General features: G+C 42.6%; 1 protein-coding gene across 2 annotated transcripts in view; it reads right to left on the bottom strand.

Moving 5' to 3' along the window:
• Positions 1–338: 338 nt before the first annotated feature.
• Positions 339–19,124, bottom strand: part of WDFY1 (WD repeat and FYVE domain containing 1) — a 47,065-nt gene continuing 28,279 nt past the window's right edge. For both annotated transcript variants that reach the window (XM_027120068.1, XM_027120077.1), the window contains 9 exons: positions 18,938–18,992; positions 17,312–17,462; positions 15,643–15,755; positions 13,690–13,816; positions 11,432–11,537; positions 5,901–6,002; positions 4,236–4,366; positions 2,637–2,745; positions 339–1,853 (listed from right to left, as the gene is read on the bottom strand). In XM_027120068.1, the coding sequence (XP_026975869.1) occupies positions 1,794–1,853; positions 2,637–2,745; positions 4,236–4,366; positions 5,901–6,002; positions 11,432–11,537; positions 13,690–13,816; positions 15,643–15,755; positions 17,312–17,462; positions 18,938–18,992 (954 nt within the window). In that variant the 3' untranslated portion in view covers positions 339–1,793. The remainder of the gene's footprint in view (positions 1,854–2,636; positions 2,746–4,235; positions 4,367–5,900; positions 6,003–11,431; positions 11,538–13,689; positions 13,817–15,642; positions 15,756–17,311; positions 17,463–18,937; positions 18,993–19,124) is intronic.

Here is a 19,124-nt window from a genome sequence, read left to right as displayed (position 1 = left end):
AAAGAATGGTTCTGATGAACCTAGGGGCAGGACAGGAATAAAGACGCAGACGTAGAGAATGGACTTGAGGACACGGGGAGGGGGAAGGGTAAGCTGGGACAAAGTGAGAGAGTCGCACTGACATATATACACTATCAAATGTAAAACAGATAGCTAGTGGGAAGCAGCCTCATAGCACAGGGAGATCAGCTCGGTGCTTTGTGACCACCTAGAGGGGTGGGATAAGGAGGGTGGGAGGGAGGCTCAAGAGGGAGGGGACACATGTATATGTACAGCTGATTCACTTTATTATACAGCAGAAACTAACACACCATTGTAAAGCAATTATACTCCAATAAAGATGTTAAAAAAACCATTTTAATTAACAGCTGTTATTTTAAAATATTTAGTCCCTTAGTTATATCATACACAACGATGTTGTCTTGATATGATCCCCCAAAAGCGATGCAGTAGTTTTTTTCAATATCCATTAGTAAGACTAACAAAAATACTTTTGCTATCTATTTTAAAATCTGTCCTTAAAAAAAGTTGACTTCTCTCCACTCACTTCCATAGCCCTAAAGTAACAGATACATGTTTTGCTGTTAAAAACAAATAGATATTTGAATATTAAGAGACAGGCTCCCCATTCCCTACCTCTGCCCCATCCTGGTACTAAGTCGCCAAAAACTTTTAAAATGCCGTTTGATACAACAGATTTTGCTAATTGTTATGAAAGTAATTTACAAGTTAGGGATTACTGTGCAGGACCTGGTTAACAGTTACTGCTCTGGATTACCGATTTCCTTCTATGAAATAAGTTATAACTAAAAGTCAACCTAGTTTAAAAAGCTTTGGAGTCCTTTTCTGAGGTGTCTGTTAAATTGCCACAGTATCACAGGGGCTCATCTTGGAACTGCAAATAGATTGTGTCTTTTAGGAGGACTGGGCTATTCCATGGAATGGGCTGATCACATCCCACCACAGTCATGCTGGTAGCTGGGTTTTCCATTAGTCATCACTGACTGCAATCAGAAAAAGTCAGGCGGCTTGTGTGAGTCCCGTGTTAACAGCACCATAGAAACGTCTCGTCCTCAGAGCACATTTGGGGGAAAGGGAAGAGTGCGGACTGCCTTGGTTAGTATAGAAACTGTACAGCTCACTTAGTGACAATCTGAGAGTTCGCCCACGGCATGCTGGCTGGGACGAGAAACAACTGAAGTGGGCCACACACTAAGAGCAGACATGGCACTACCTGGAGAGGACAGATATTGTTAAGAGGTTTCTCAGTGACGAGGCGTAGAGAATATTCACAGACTGCCAGCAGATGAGGAGAATCTCTGGGCTCCTAAGTCCCACTGCAGCCCCCAAGGGAGAGAACAAGCCCTCCTCCCCTGACCCCTGCTCTGCCTGCAGAGAAGCATGGGAGCCCCTGCGGGCCCAGCAGGTCTGGGGGGAAGTGTGTTTGTAGTTGGAACTGCCTGAAGAAAGTTCTAGGCTTTAACTCTTCCGTTCAGTATTTTTCCTCCGAAACTCTCGCGTGCTAAATTACTGCCTCAGCACACGTCAGCTCACCACGCCCGAGGACGTCTCGCTGGAGTAACTCCATTCCTTGGGGACCCGCTACATCCCACGGGTAGTTCCACAAAGGCCCCAAAACACACCTTTACATTTTTTTTTTCTTTTTAAAAACGTTGATTTGGTTTTTAGTGGCTGCTGTCCATCCACGTGACAGTGACTGTGGAGCTACAGGGAAGCATCCTGTTTGGTGAAGGCTGCTGCTGGGAAGGTGCAGACCCCGCCCGGCTCCTGGATCAATGTGGAGAAAACCCAGTCGCCAGGCTGCAGCCCACCACGGGCGTCATGTCCCAAATCTGCAAGAGAAGGGGGAGGCCTGGAGACGCGGCACCGGTCACGTGCCCCCAGGAGGCGCTGTTGGCGCTGAGAACAGACAGCGGTTACACTCTCAAAGGGGCCAACGTAACTCATGCTCTTCTTCCCCTACAAAACCTTCTCGAGATTTACACAGCGACGAAACAACGCGGTCAGCTAAAATGTGAAAAAAGCTTATAAGCAGTATCTCTCTCGACACCTGCAAATTACATCATAATGATGTTTTACTATAAATTTACTTTTATTTTTAATAAAAAGCCCACTGGGGAAAAGCCCTTCTTTTTTTATTATGAAATAAACTATGTCATAGTTTTACAACTCAAGAGTGGTACTAAGGATAAAACACTTACTTTCAGTTTCTGCGTTAGCCACCCAGGGATTTAATAAAAAAGCGTGTGGTTATTTCTTATACGTGGGAAGCCTTCTGCCCAGGATGAAGGGATCAATAGCCAGGGAAGGAGTGATCAGAGAAAGGGGTCAGCTAAGGCCAGGCAGTGGGAGGGAGGACCCTGGGGCTGGCTCAGTGCAGACAGTGACAGAGGTGTGCCAGGCCCTCACTGGCTCACCTGGAGAGACCGACGTGGCCGAGGGAGACACCACCAAGGGCGTGGAAACTCACAAACATGCAGTTCGTTTCCAGGTTTCCACGTGGCTATAGGTTGTTCATCAAAAGGCAAGGCGAGCTTGCCAATCAGAAGTGCCTTATGCACATTCATAGCATGACGGTGGAGCAATCTACACTGAGGTGCTAATTGGCAGGTTACCTTCACCACGCGATCGGTCCCACAGGTCACCATCAGGCCCCTAGCAACATCCATGGACATGTGGGAGATGTTATGCTTTCCTTCGTGAAAGGTTGCTAGAGAAGTCCGACTAACAGAGAGAAAAGAGACCATTTAAACTCACCCCACTGTTTCTAGAGCCAAGGGATGAATTTTCTTAGCAACAGAGAGGAAATACGGTAACAGCGTCAAAATTCGCTCCTAAAAATGTGGCTGCAGTTTTGAAAACTATAATTAAAGGATGATGGAAAGCATGATAAGTTGCAAGACTCTTTTATAAAAGATTTTCTAAAACTCCCAAAATAACTAAATATTTTTTTCTTCTTTTTTTTTTTAGCGGAAAGGCTGGTACTTTCCTAGACATAAGGACAAGACCACACTGCATGAGATCCCAGGCTGCAGGCTCCCCCGGAACTCTGGTGTGAGAAGCAGCGCTCCTGCGCACGCTGACCCTCACCCTGCTCCAAAGCTCGCAGCAGCCCAGGCCCCATCTCCAGCTCCCTGACCGACACCAGTGGTGCCGCACTAGCGTTCCTACTTGGGCTTCCCCCAAGGTGTGTCCGTCTGCTACTTTCAAAGATGATTCACCGGCTTCCCCGGTGGCACAGTGGTTAAGAATCTGCCTGCCGATGCAGGGGACACGGGTTCGAGCCCTGGTCCGGAAAGATCCCACATGCCACGGAGCAACTAAGCCCGTGCGCCACAACTACTGAGCTGCGTGCTGCAACTACCGAAGCCCGCGCACCTAGAGCCCGTGCTCCGCAACAAGAGAAGCCACCGCAATGAGAAGCCCGCGCACCGCAACGAACAGTAGCCCCCGCTAGCCGCAACTAGCGAAAGCCCGCGCGCAGCAACGAAGACCCAATGCGGCCAAAAATAAATAAAAATAAAAGAAAGGAGCAAAATAAAATGCTGGTTCTGTCCAAATGGATCTGCCTGAGTCAGGAGAGAATGGAGGACAGACAGATATGTCTTACACACAAATAGTTATTTAAGAACAGATTGCTAGGTCAGATTGTTGTGGAAGAGAGAACAGGGGTCTCCAGAGTTTTCCCACAAATAAAATTTCCATGCGTGTGTGCGCACAGGTGGAAGCCAGGGTGCTTCTGTAGGGTGCCAGTTCAGCCACCCATCAGTGTGCACACGGCCTTGACCCTCACAGCATCCCGAGTGGTGCGGGGGCTCCCGGCCAGACTGGTCTTAGCAGCATCATTTCTCACAGTGTTTGGGAGAAACTTGTCTTAAGTCATAAAGTTAGGGCAGAATCCTCTCTTTAGAAACTGTTTATGAAAGGGATAAACGAGTGGGCAGGAATACAGGTGATCCTGAACAACACGCTTCCAACGGCGTGGGTCCGCTTATACCCAGAGTTTTTTCAACGGTAAATACCACAGCGCTACGTGATCCGCAGAACCGTGGATAGGAAGGGCCAACTCTTTTTATACCCAAGTTATCCACTACGCGGAGGGCTGCACCTCTGACCCTCGCGTTGTTCAAGGGTCAACCATGTATCTGTATCATTTCTCGGGCTCTCCCACTGAAGATGGACACACAAAAAGATAAAGATAAGCGAACACTCACTCCTCGTCCTTGATGGAGTCATAGCAGGAATCGCAGACGCGGACCTGGAACTCAAAGCCCATGACAGGGTAGCTGGAGCGCTTGGTGCTGCACTTCCCACAGACAGCCTGCCCACACTTCCTGCAGTGATGCTTCGGGGACCAGGAGGAGGAAAAGGAGGAGTTTACCTTTTGCTTTAATGCCCGTGGCCTCACTTCAGAGTAGGGGAAATGGGATTGGGACAATGTGCTTCGAATTATAATCACCCCCAATTCAGTGTATCAATAAACACACCAGAGGCAGACAATATCAACAGCCGTTGAGGATTTCCAAATATCTTTGCTTTGTTATTGGTTAAATACTAGTTTTTATTCATTCATATTATCTGCCTAGGCGACCATAAACAACATTGCCAAGACCAAGTTCAAGCTCATTCAGGAACCCAAATGGCTAGAGACTTCAGGAGGGAAAAATTTATTCCTATTACAGAGAAAAGTTTTACATGTAATTTGCCCTCATTAAGAAACAGATAACCATAATCATGTTGTACTATTTCTTTTAATCTTTCAAATTGTGGTTCTGGAAATAAGCACCAAGAACATTCCAAAATAGCCCAGTTATTATTACTAATTTTAACATATATATATTTTTAAACCACTAAAAGCCTTGCGATCCACACCTTTCCTCTCTCTACCACTAGTTGTTAACTCATAAGATTAAAATTAATTCTTCATGTTTCCTTTGAAGTAGAGACTACTTCACACATCAGTTACCACCAGACATGCGTCGCGAAAACTAGGCCAAGGCTGCAACGTGGGTGCTACTTCCGAGCATTAGAATGTTATGAATGCTAAAACAATTCCTGCACTGCCTGCCAGTCTCATACCTGAACTTGCTGTAGAGTAGCTTCATAAGTAAAGTCAAAGAAAGTTTATTAACACACACAAACTTTCCGTCAATCCCTTAGAGAGGTGCGACCAGTAATAAAAGGAATAAAATTGGCATTCTTTTTTACTTCACCTGCACAAATTCATATTCAATCTGAATGAGTGGCTACCTTCAAGGCTACTGTAGAACTATGTTTTTTGTAGAGCTTTAGTGTTACGTGACTACCCAGTGGTAAGCGCTTCCTTGAAATCTGTAGGCTATTTGGGACATGTATCGTCGACAAATTAAAAAAGATAAAAAACAGTACGTACTTGAAACATGCTTAATAGAAATGCTCCAGGTACACTTACGTGGAACCATTTATGAATAATCTAAAATTCTTGTTGTCAGAGTATTCCAGTGAGGGCTAATCTGTTACTTGTTGTCTGTTTGTGCAAGCATTAGGCTTAGACGCCCTAGTTCATTCTGATGTTGTGCTGGGCTAGTACAAACACTGACTTTAACAAGTAATAGTCCTAAACTCAACTCTTTCATCTGTTGACGAATGGGCTCCCAGGGTTTTCTGTGCGTCCCGGCTTTTCCAGTGCAGGACAAGCAGTGGCATAGTCTGCTAACAGTCTCACTATTACCCGGGAAGGGCCCTGCTCATGGTCAGTCACACAATGATGGTGACACCACAAGGGTAGGAATCAACAGCATTTAGAGGGAAAAGTGCGATTCCAAACAAAATGACAGATTAATCATATAAATAACAAAACACAGAATTAACCCAGTGATGACTCGATGTTGGCTACTCACCTGTCTCAACCCCAGTGTCTTCGTGTCCCACATCTGCTTTATATTCCAGAAAAAGGGCTGCTCACATTTCTGACAAGAATCACTTTCTAACCACTGAGGAGCCTGGGGGAGGAGAAAGTGAAACCCAACATGTGAGCATCTGCCTGTTTACCCTGAGTTGTCAGAAATTAATACAACAGTTCCAGACCTTGGTGGGGTTATCCTTTTTTCAAACTCTTCAATATATTATAGCTGTTGCCATATTCAGTATTATGTTTGTGTTTTGAATCATCTTTATCATTTTTGCCATGTTTTCAGGATTGTTCATTTTTAATCTATCGATAGGAGGGAGTAGTTCATTTTGCATTATGAACTCTTAAGAGTTGTCTTCATACACTTCTGTTTTATGCCCAAAGTTTTTAAAGTTGTTTGATAGCTATATCCACTTGAGCAAAAACCTTTCTTGCAGAACCTGACGAACTACCACTTGGGAAGGCTTGTGGGGTCACAAGGTGACCAACAGGAGATCTTCAGGGCGCGGCATCGTGTCAGACAGATGAGCTGCCCCGCCCCCACTCCCAGCTCCTGGGAGTGGTGCCCGCACAGCCAGCCTGTGGACCCCCATTCGAGCAGTGATCTCTCTGCACTGCTTTTTTTTTTTTTTTTTTTTTTTTTTGCGGTACACGGGTCTCTCACTGTTGTGGCCTCTCCCGTCGTGGGGCACAGGCTCCGGACGCGCAGGCTCAGCGCCCACGGCTCGCGGGCCTAGCCGTTCCGTGGCATATGGGATCTTCCCGGACTGGGGCACGAACCCGCGTCCCCGGCATCGGCAGGCGGACTCTCAACCACTGCGCCACCAGGGAAGCCCTGCACTGCAATCTTTATGCACATTTCCTCCCCCCAGCCCCTTCGACTAACCTATGAATTATTCACTGGTCTTTTCATCTTTAAGTACCTTCAGCCTGTCACAGGGTAGGCGCTCAATGAATTTTTGTTGAAACAGGGCAATTAGGCCTCAAAATTACTTCACTGAGAACTTAGAAAATATTTCTCTAAACAAAACGTTACAAGTTGTATTCGATTACAAGATGAACCTGCTAAAAGCCTGTTTAACCTCATCATGTATCGTCATATACGTGCAGTAAAAATAGAAAATACTACTTCCATAAAATTAAACCAAAGGTCACGAAGTAAGAAATAATCTGTTCTTGATCTTGAAAGTTAACACTCAAGAAAAATGTATCTGATAAGAGGAGAGGATGGGAGAACCACAGGAAATGACCTACACTGATCCTTATAAAATATGCAGTGAAGATGGTCAGCTTCACAGAGATTCGGAAGGGGACTTTTGGTGGTTTAAAGAATGAGTTTCCCAACTTCTTTTTTTGTTTCCTATTTCATCAAAACTTTTGGCTTTCCTATTCCTTATTTTAGATAAGGCACTAGAAATATTTCTATATAGGACAGACATTACAAAGGTCTTTCTTTCAGGGGTTGGGGGGTAAGGCACTCACAAACAGAAAGAAGTGGGCTGAGACAGAGGAGAGGTTTCTTTAAATAACTGCGCTAATGTTGGAAATGGGAAGGGAGGACAGAAAGGGTGATAAAGAGATGCACACCTCCGTGAGGAAGAATACTACTTGATGTAGAATTAGTTGTTTCTGTGACCAGGGAAGAGAGAAGGTGGTTTGAAAACACTGCCTGTGAACAATGTTCCTGAAGGAGAAACGGTGATTACAACGACACGACGGGCCCTGCTGCCAACAACGTGGGGACATTAAATCGCAGGGGGAAGGAAAGCAGGGGCCACTGTCTAGTCTTATGTTTGTGACACACGCCAGTGTAACTCCTGCAATACCACCCATGTGAGGAACAGTCACGTGGGACAAGATGAACGTGAAAACGTATTCACGGCAGTGATATTCAAGTATGAGTATACACCGCATAGGGCTGTGAGCATTAAATGAGGCAACATTGGCGAAGTGTTTTGCATAATGCCTGGTATATACAAAGGGTCTTATAAGTCCAGCAGTGTGTGCCCAGGGTTTTATATGCCTTACTTTGCTTAATTTTCAATACAACCTTAGGAGATACAGAGCAACGTTCTCCCCATTTTACAGGCAAAGAAACTGTGGCTCAGAGATTGAAGCGACTGTCCATGGTTGGTTAGTGGGTAGAGCTCCCAGTAGACCCAAGAGTCCAGCCCACAGCCCTGCACTCGTCCACTGCGCTCCACACAGCCTCTGGACATGGTCCTTTTCACTTCAACATGTCAGGGTCTCCAAACATGTTTCTGGAGTATGACAACCAATGGGGACTGAGTTCCTGCCCTCAGGAAGCATGCTTCTGCCTAAGGGTTAGGAAAGAATATTACTCTGCTGAGCTGGAGGGCAGAGGGGCATGAGCGAAGAAAAAATATGCTTAAAATAATTTGAGATAACAAATGAAAAAATGAACTCAGAAATAAACAGACTTTTTGAAACATATTTTGATATAAGAAATACGCATAACTTTGTTTCTTTTAATAGAATTGTGTTATGGTGTAAGCTATCATGAACCATCCTATTAAATGCTTATTCTCTAAGGAGACAAAGTTTTCTTTTATGCTGAGAAGAGCTGAAGAGAACATTAATCAAGTTTTCTGTTTCACTCTCTTTTCTCCATCTTGTTCCATCTGCTTAATCTGGACAAAGATGATGTAACAAGAATAACCCCAATGCACTGCTGCTGCTAATGGGTGCGCTCATCTACTCTGCACTGATGTATAAAATAGTATCCATTCTGTGATCGACTAGCTCCAAATAAAGTTCTCATTTCAAGAGGATTCATTCTAATTCTTGTTACTTGCTCATTTATGTTTCATGCCTACTTCCAGAAAGGAGTCCCTTTGATTACAATCCGGCAGGGAGGTAGATCTGCTTCCAACCAGCCAGTGTGGTGGCCGACAGCCACTGTAGGCTGCGGACACTCCACAGTCAGTGTTTCCAGGTGACTCAGAAAGAAACTCCAGCAAACACTGTGGGGCTAGAGAATCTGGGATTAATCCTCTAGGCCTGTGCCTAAAGAAGTCCTACAAATTGTCCCAAACCCTAACTCAAGTTCAGAATCTAACGGATCGGAGGCGGCTTACTTTTGCACTAATATTTACTCAGCTGGTAGAAACAAAACAAAACAACAAAAAAAACCCTAAAAAATCTACTAAAAATGCTGCACCTTTTTGACATAACTTTCTTTCCCACCAATACTGCCAACCATTGAGACAGAAAAGCTCATAGAGCAAAACGTATTACCAGCTGTGTGCTTGTGATTTGGGGTACTCTTCCATAAGTGACTACAAGGAAAAGAGTGACCCCCACAGGAATGACAGGACTCTCTTTTCTTTCCCTAGAGGCACAAATAAACTCCACACTCACATAACCTTGAAGGTAAGAACTCTGCTTCTACTTTCTACATCTGAAAGAACTTACCAAGGATGAGAATAGTGGATTGAAATCCAAGCGGTTAAACCCTTACAAGAGCCACTAGTAGCATCAGGCCCCAGTGGTCTCCTCCCTCACGATCCAGGGAACACAGAATAAGACTGAAAAACAACAGGCCGAGTCTAGGAAATAGAATAGTATACGAGCTGCCACTGTTGCATGTAACTAGCAGATGATAAATATAAAATGCAGTTCAAATAAATCTTTGCAAAGAAAGTATTACACATTCTGTAATATCGAGCCAATGTTACATATGTTTAATAACAAGTTACTCTAAGCCTTACCAAAAGATCTTTAGAAAATTCTAAAAGGGAAATTAACCAGCAGACATACAATCAAGACTTCCTCTATGACTTGTCTTACAAGGTCACTAAAAAAGTAGCAATCGGTACTTCTCCAGATGACGGACCGCACTTTATCATTTATACGGTAGTCTGTTTCCTTCACTAGATTACAAGCTTCTTGCAGGTATGGATCTATGTGTATAAAGCATGGTAATCATAAAGTCTGGAAGTGAGTAATACTGCTATTTCGTTTTTTTTTTATAAATTTGTTTTTATTTATTTATTATTTTTGGCTGTGTTGGGTCTTCATTGCTATGTGCAGGCTTTCTCTAGTTGCGGCGAGTGGGGTCTACTCTTCGTTGTGGTGCGCGGGTTTCTCATTGCGGTGGCTTCTCTTGTTGTGGAGCACGGGTTCTAGAGCACACGGGCTTCAGTAAATGCGGCGCGTGGGCTCAGTAGTTGTGGCACATGGGCTTAGTTGCTCCACAGCATGTGGGATCTTCCCAGAGCAGGGCTCAAACCCGTGTCCCCTGCATTGGCAGGCAGATTCTTAACCACTGTGCCACCAGGGAAGCCCGCTATTTCTTTTAAATAGACTGAACCCCTTTGATTACATCCCTAGGGTATACTAAAGATGCGAGTTTATTCAGTGAGAATCAGACTCACAAGTAATTAGAGGCAACACAAAGCAGATGCATGCAGGGGTGGGTGGGAATGCTGCATTCATGCCTGGCGTCCACCACAGAGGTGTGCAGCATACTGACCTACACGCTGCGTAAAGGACGGCACCTGGAACACATCATGTGACATCATGCAATACAGTATGTACTGCAATGCAGTATCATTTATGATGCATATGCACCTAAGTTTTCAGACTTTAGGACCACCCTTTAGATGCTCAATAAATGTTTCTGAAGTTAAACCATAAGTCTTTAACACCCCTCACACTAAAATCTTCTCTGGAATCCAACTCCACTATCTACGTCACAGGTTTTAAACGCCACTTGGAAAAGACAGATAAATACCTGTGCTGGCAGAGATGAGAATGGAAATCCTGCCTGGAAATCATCTGACATCTATAAAAAGCATTCAGAATGCACATATCCTTGACCCAAAGGGTCTATTTTCAGAAATTTGTCTGAAATAAATAATTGAACAATCACACAATGACAAGGTGAAAAATGTTCACTGCAGCATTCTTTAAAATAGAAAAAAAGACAGAGAGATTGCTTAGATAGAGTGTCTGTCTAAAGAATTGGAAGAGACCTTAGAAGTCATCTCATTCAACTATTTCACTTTATGGAAGAAGGAATGGAGACTCAGGGAAATTAAGGCACTTAGAACTCAGGTCTCCTGAAAAGAACACTGTTGACATGGACTCAGTGGAACAGAAGTCAGTGGAAAATAAAAGCAGAGAACAGAGATATATTTTCCCAGAGGAGCTATGCCCCTGGTGCGCGTCTCGGGGACCCCAGGGCAGGTGTGCAACCTCGGAGCGCTTCCCCACAGTCACTCCCCTGCGCATGCCAGACCGTCTCCCGGGTCCTCTCCTTGCCCTTCTCTGTGAAAATCAGCCTAAATGCCCTGGCTGCGTATATCGCTTGTCCCTGTGGAAACTCTCCAATGAGTAGTGAATGCAGTGCAAAGTGACATGCAGGACCCTGTCAGCTGATAACCAGTAAGAGCTGGGACTGCCTGCACCTTGGCTGGCATCTCCGGTCACCGGGTAGAAAACCAAGAGGCAGGCTGTGGGAGCTCTCCTGGTCAGCCCTGCCTTGCCCTCTCTTACCTCCTCTCTGCTAACATCCATGTTCCACACTGCAATTCCGCCGTCTGAGGAACAGGAGACCAGCTGCCTCGTGAGCTGAAGGTAACACAGCGACTGCACCCTGTCACTGCAAACAGCACACACAACAGTTACGTGTCTCAATGTGGAAAACACAGACATCATCTTCATGCAGGCTCAAATCTCTCCCCTCGTTGGAATCAGCCACTGACATTTTATCATTGATGATCTGGATCCCAGTATAAACTTTAATTGGCATTCTATAACTTATTATACAGAATAATAGTTTCTATGAAATAAACACTACTAATCAGTCATTAAGAACTGCAGGTCAGAGTCTCCCACCAGCGGCCGGCAGGCGCCCTATTTGTGGGGAGATGCTAACTCCACGTTTTCCCACACTGCCATCTTGTTTATAGCAATACAATCTCACCTCAAGAAACAAGAAAAATCTCAAATAAACAATCTAACCCTACACTTAAAACAACTAGACAAAGAAGAACAAAGAAAACTCGAAGTCAGTAGAAGGAAAGAAATCATAAAGATCAGAGCAGAAATAAATGAAATAGAAAGGAAGAAAGCAATAGCAAAGATCAATAAAACTAAAAGCTGGTTCTTTGAGAAGATAAGCAAAACTGATAAACCCTTAGCCAGACTCATCAAGAAAAAAAGGGAGAGGACGAAAGCAATAAAATTAGAAATGAAAAAGGAGAAATCACAACTGACACTGCAGAAATGCAAAAGGATAATAAGAGACTACTATAAACAACTATATGCCTATAAAATGACAACCATGAAGAAATGGACAAATTCTTGGAAAGGTACAATTTTCCAAGACTGAACCAGGAAGAATTAGGAAATTTAAACAGACCTATCACAAGTAATGAAATTGAAACTGTAATTAAAAATCTTCCAACAAACAGAAGTCCAGGACCAGATAGCTTCACAGGTGAATTCTATCAAACATTTAGAGAAGAGCTAATACCGAACCTTCTCAAACTCTTCCAAAAAATTGCAGAGGGAGAAACACTCCCAAATTCATTCTACGAAGCCACCATCACCCTGATACCAAAACCAGAAAAAGATATCACACACACAAAAATTATAGACCAATATCACTGATGAACACAGATGCAAAAATCCTCAACAAAATACTAGCAAACAGAATCCAACAGCACATTAAAAGGATCATACGCCATGATCAAGTGGGATTTATCCCAGGGATGCAAGGATTCTTCAATATACAGGAATCAATCAATATGATACACCATATGAACAAATTGAAGAAGAAAAACCGTATGATCATCTCAATAGATGCAGAAAAAGCTTCTGACAAAATTCAACACCCATTTATGATAAAAACTCTCCAGAAAATGGGCAGAGAGGGAACCTACCTCAACATAATAAAGGCCATATATGATAAACCCACAGCAAGCATCATTCTCAATGGTGAAAAACTGAAAGCATTTCCACTAAGATCAGGAACAAGACAAGGTTGCCCACTCCCACCACTCTTACTCAACATAGTTTTGGAAGTCCTAGCCACAGCAATCAGAGAAGAAAAAGACATAAAAGAAATACAAATTGGAAAAGAAGAAGTAAAACTGTCACTGCTTGCAGATGACATGATACTATACATAGAAAACCCTAAAGATGCCACCAGAAAACTACTAGAACTAATCAGTGAATTTGGTAAGGTTGCAGGATACAAAATTAATGCACAGAAATCTCTTGCATTCCTATACACCAACAAGGAAAAATCAGAAAGAGAAATTAAGGAAACATTCCGATTTACCATTGCAACAAAACAAATAAAATACCCAGGAGTAAACCTGCCTAAGGAGGCGAAAGACTTGTACTCAGAAAACTATAAAACACTGATGAAAGAAATCAAGGATGACATAAACAGATGGAGAAATATACCAATCCTTGGATTGGAAGAATCAACATTGTGAAAATGACTATACTACCCAAAGCAATCTACAGATTCAATGCAATTCCCTATCAAACTACCAATGGCACGGTAGTTACTACCAATGGACTAAGGAAGAAGAAAACCCTGGCCTCTATTTTTGCTACAGAACACCAGACACTCAGGCCTCACGGAAAAGCAGTTAGAAGCAGACTGAGAGAGCCCTATCAAACAGGGCTCACTGTCTGCTAAAAGACGGGGTTTGGAGAAAGTAGTCTCAGAATACGAACGCCTCCCCCGACCTGCCCCAGCTCAGATTCTTTCCCCACCCCCACAAACAGTCACGCACTGGTGGCCCTGGAGCAAGAGTGTGCGGCCTTTCCTTCCTCCGATGTCCCACATGATGATGCTGTTGTCAGAGGCTCCTGAGAAGAGTAACCGTTGAATAGGGTCCCACCAGAGGCAGGCGACACTACCTAGGCGTGAGAGAGGGAGGCTAAATGTAATTCTACATCAGGACATACACATCTGAGGCAGAAGACCGAACGAGGACCGGCTGAATCTTTAAGTAAAAATGTATTTTCATTGCACAAAAGGGCGTTCAACACTTTATCACGAGTCACAGAGAAGGCACAGCACATCCGCTGTCCCAAGCTACAAGATTAGGATTTTCAGTTGTATATCAAACTGCTTTGAACACAAATGTGTTTAAAGAAGATTTTCCCCGTCTATACCAAAAAATTATAAAATAGCTGTATATGAGGGTTAGTTCAGAAAAAGCTTTTGAAGAAAAAAAAATAGCTACCAATATCTAACGAGAAAAGGCAGTGAAGTTTTCTGTGGTTACCTTATATAAGATTAAAATCTAGGTTATTCTAGGGCTCTGGGACCTTGCAGGTGTCTTACCACAGGATGCCTACGTTTAAGAAAACTGAATTAAGTATCTCAGAGAAAAAAAAAAAGAGATGCAGGTGTACCATACAATTATGCCAGAGAACTTAGGTAAAAAAATCCAAACCCTACATTTCACACTCTATATTGGCTAAACTTATTAAATTTGATATCCTTGGGAAAATCTTTCTTTCTACAGATTTCTCTTTCAACAGATCTCTTCATTGTTCCATTGACTGCTGCTTGCCTAGAAAAAAACTATTAATAAACTTAATAAAATTGAACCAGTCACACAAGCTAATAATATTTTTGGTGGGTATACAGAAAACTGATAAAGCCACATTCAAAACCAACCAACAGAGACTAGTTTCTCACAGAAGCTTAACGAAAGTGAAAAAAGAAGTATTGTGCAAAACTGGCTTCAGGGATCAACTTTGCAGAAATCCTGACCCTGTTTGATCCTATGCCCCATGCACTTCAGCTAGAGGCCTAATAGCAGACAAGCAAGGTCCTTCTACATGAACACTGCTAAGTAGTTATCAGAACACACTCTGCCCTTAGCAACCCAGAGAATACTTAACAGCATGGGGATCATGAGACCATTAGTCATAAACAGAAAGTGGTTTCTGCCTGTGCTTTCCTGCCTAAATCTATTCAAACTTACTGTCCTTCTCTCTCCCTTTTCCCCTTCAAGGTCCCTGATCTGATAGACTCGGTTTTCCATAAATAGATTAGCTATGGAGGATATTTAACTTGTTACACTTAAAAACACTATTTTCATAAATAAGTCCATCATTAATTCCTTCAACAAACCCCCAATTCTTCGATGTGAACCAGATGGCCTCAGAGCTTCTAATTTGTGACTCAATATAGCCGATTGAGTTTTAAAGCCTTTCCACAAAGCCCGGCCAACTCACCACCCTACAGAAATAATAAAATTCCACCCAGTCATTCTTTTCCCGCGGTCCCTCCCCCGGGGATGTTTCCCAAGTAGAGACAGAACCAGCTCATACATTTCTTCTAATTGTACTCACCTACTACATCTTGCTTGGTGTCCTAGAAAGTGACAAATTTGAAACAGTAATAACAACATTCTTCCAAAGGTCTCACCATTTATAAGACATTTGAAAAGGTCTTCAAAAATAATTTAATTTAAAAGGTAAACAAAATAGAAAGTATTATCCACACAAGCCATCTAGAAGGGATTTGGACAACACGAAACCCTCCCCAACACCCTGCCTTCACTTAGTTTTCACTCTTTGAGACCTTTTGAGATTTAATCCCCCTATCTGGCCGATCGGATTGAAATCTGACAGATCATAAGGAGGTGATCATTCGTGAAACCACAGAGCTGAGAACTAAATCTGGATGCCTGAATTAGGTGAAAAACGGCGGTGATTATACAGCCTACCTTCATGTCCTTTAAGGGTGGTAATAACTGAACAGGAGCTCTGTTCAAGCTTCAGCAGGCTGATCTGTCCAGAACAGTCGCCGACAAAAGCATACTGAGTATCAAAGTCGTATCTGTGGAGACGCAGTCAAGGACATATAACACAATCCAAAGTTATAAAGAAGAAACTGTGCACCTAAAACGACGAGAAAAGAAATACCCAGCTGAAAATCATACAACGTGTACATATTGAAGAAAAAGAACGTTTTAAGCTAGAATTACCAGGAAAATTAATATTCATTCACTCAACAAGAATTCACTGAGTAGCTGTTACTATTCCAACCAGTATCCTGGGAATTGGCAAAAGAAAAGTTAAGAGCTGATGGAGAAGACAGACATAAAAACAAGTGACTATAAGCAAAGTATAACTAAGTGTTAAAAAGTAAAATGCTCAATAGTGAAAACAGCCAAAAAGAACTGGAAGAAAACTGCTTTTCATGAAATATCTCTGGAAATGGTGTAAAACTGACAGCAAATATGGACATGAACCCATCTTTTTGGGGGGCCTAGATGATTTAGCCTTAAGTGAAGAGGATGGTTTAAATTGCTGTGAAGAGTTTTAATTTTAATCATCCAAACGGCAGTCATTTGGGGTAGTAGTAAACTTTAAATTTAAAAATATATTAACTATTGGCAACAACTCATTACTTTCTTGGTCGCTTTATGGCCATAGACATTTGTGGCAAATCAGTAGTTTACCCACAATAAGATAACTACTATTTTAATTCCAAAACATAGATCAAAAGGAGGACCACAGGCTGGGCCATGATTATGTGATTCGGTGCCATTTTCTATCCATCCATACGAAAGCCAAACACATAACAGAAAAACTTATTTAGCACTTGATACATCTGAGTAGTCTTCCCTTGCTTGATTCTAAAGCATGTGGTACTATTTTAAATATCTCATGCTGTGCATTCATTTGTAGCACACATTTTTTTATAAAGGCTTTCAATGGAAGAAAAGAGTTTTACTACACCAGACGTCCAACTCTCAAAGAGAAACTACTGCGGGGCATTTGTCTGTTGCTGACAGCCTTGACCTTGCCATCGCTAAGATACACAGCTACCACAGGCAGCCTTAGGCAAGAGGGAGCTCTACGTGAAACAAATCCCATAGAGTAGTAGAAAAATTTGAGAGCGGCAATTCTGTAACATTTGGGGCATCCTGAGGCAACTTTGCGAGTATTATAAGGATTATGAACCCTCTCCAGACACACTGTAGCCCATTTATGAACTCCAGGGTCACAGACCCTTCTTATGTTCTCCTGTGGGGTCTGCAAAGAAACCATCACCAGAAGAGTCGTTCCTTTCTTTCTTTCTTTCTACAGCAGAAAGTCTTTTCTTTCACTTTGAAAAGCAAAGGAGTGAAGGGAGGGGTCTGCGCTAATGAGGTTTAGGTTTTCCGAGATCTTGTAGTAAAACACCGAGAGCACGTCCCAGCAGAGAAGAGCAATTCATTTAGCTATCATCTTTAATAAACCGACTTTACAGCAAAAAAGCAGAGATAGAAGTTCTTAGATGTTATGTGAAATATGTAGGTCTCGTTCAGTCTTTGGATCTCAATCAGCAATTTCCAAGCAGATTCAAAACTAGCTGCTGAGACCGGGAGGCGCTGCAGGGAAGGATACTGCAGACACGAAGTCCAGGAGGTGGAGAAGTGCCTCCCCAGCATGTTCCCGCTGCGGGTGCACATCCAGCTGACACACTTGTCGTGGCCCGTGCTGATCACCCACTCTGTGGCCAGGCTGAAGATAATCGCGGTCACCCGGTTCTGATGGGCTGTGGGGACAGAAAGGGAAAGTCTGCGCCCTTCAGGAAGAAACGTGACCTTTGGAGTCCAGTCTCCGCGGGTGTGAACTGAGGCTCCCCTTCTCCACTTGGTCGGCCTGCAGACTCACATGCTCAGCAGTCCTATCCCGGAGAGGCCCGCACTCCAAACAGGCTGTGGAGCATCTGCCCACCCCAACCCAAGATCTATCGCAGGCTCTCCGTGGCCCTGCCCTCTGCCTCCCTACAGGGAAGACCATCAAAAGCTACAAATCATTACAGAGTAAGGCTCAAGAGGGATTCAAATAATATATTAGAGAACTGATTAAAAAACACACATACAACTCTCAATGAATTCCATATGGAAAACAGCAGTCTTAATCTCAACAGAATAGGTTTGTTTGTTTTTTATTGTCTATACCTTTAGTGTTTTGACTCTTTAGAAAACACTGGCATTGTAAAAAAGGGCAACTGAGATTTTCTGAAATTAACTTTTTATTATTTTTAAGATGAAGCATTTGTAAAGTTCTGCATCCCAAAGCAACAGCTGAGAATGAGGAAGGTGTTCTATTGCCTAACTTCTAGAATATTTGTATTTCCAGGTCAATTGCAAGTCACATCAGGGCAGTGACCTGTCTACTTTATCTGGAACAGGATCTTGCATGCAGCTGGTGTTTAATAAATGCCCAGTTTGATGAATGAAGTCAGAGGCTAGACAGAGACACTTCTGACCTTGCTCTCAGCTGTGTAGGCTGCTTCAGAAAAACGGAGGGGCTCTCATAAATTAATCAGAAAATACTACAACTCCCAGGAAATATGGGCAAAATCATGAACAGATATTCATAAAACATGACAAATGGCCAACATTAAATAAAGCCTAAATAATTTTAAAACTGAGAACAACTTTTGACTATCAAACTGGCAATAAACATTTATAAAGATCAATATAGACTTAATGAACAGGTACTCTCAATCACCACTCATTAAAAATTTACACTATTGCTGGAAAGAGTTTTGCAAAATAAATCCAGAGTATTAAAAAAAGTTTTAAAGTTTGACCCAGTTATTCTACTTTTAGTAATCTGTCTTAAATAGAAGTAAGGAGTTACAGAATTAGAGTAAGAGTAACCATCAAGGACACACACACACACACACATATGTGTGTATACATATATATGAAATATACACACTCACAGATATGTATACACACATATACACACCATCATATATGTTAGTATGTGTTATCAAAAAATGGAAGCAGTATACATTTTCAAAAACAGAGGAATGGTTAAATTAAATCTGCACCCAATGGAATATTATACAAAATTTCAAATGTTAATGAGCAGGAAAAGGACGGTAAATAATTCTGAAGAGCTAATAGCCTCCCACATAACTGGGGTAACAACACTTTTAAAGAGTTAATGTGAAAACCTAATTTTGATCATAAGACATGGTATTCTAGTTGTGTGTGTGTGTATTATAATTACCTGGGTAGGTCTTGATAAAGTTCATTTTATTAAAATCTTCAGAAACGTGAAATTCCTAAAAGTAAACACATGCAATAAGAAAACAGTTACGGTTTTAAAAACAACAGGACCTTAACTTTCAAAAGGAAGTAAAATCCAAAAATGGCCACCACCAGCCTTGGGACTCAAGATTAGCTACGTAAGAACA

The sequence above is a fragment of the Aethalodelphis obliquidens genome, unplaced genomic scaffold, assembly GCF_003676395.1.
Source record: "Aethalodelphis obliquidens isolate GAN/ISIS:26980383/991018 unplaced genomic scaffold, ASM367639v1 scaffold2, whole genome shotgun sequence".
NCBI classification, from domain to species: domain Eukaryota; kingdom Metazoa; phylum Chordata; class Mammalia; order Artiodactyla; family Delphinidae; genus Aethalodelphis; species Aethalodelphis obliquidens.
This window is presented reverse-complemented; position numbering and strand designations above follow the sequence as displayed.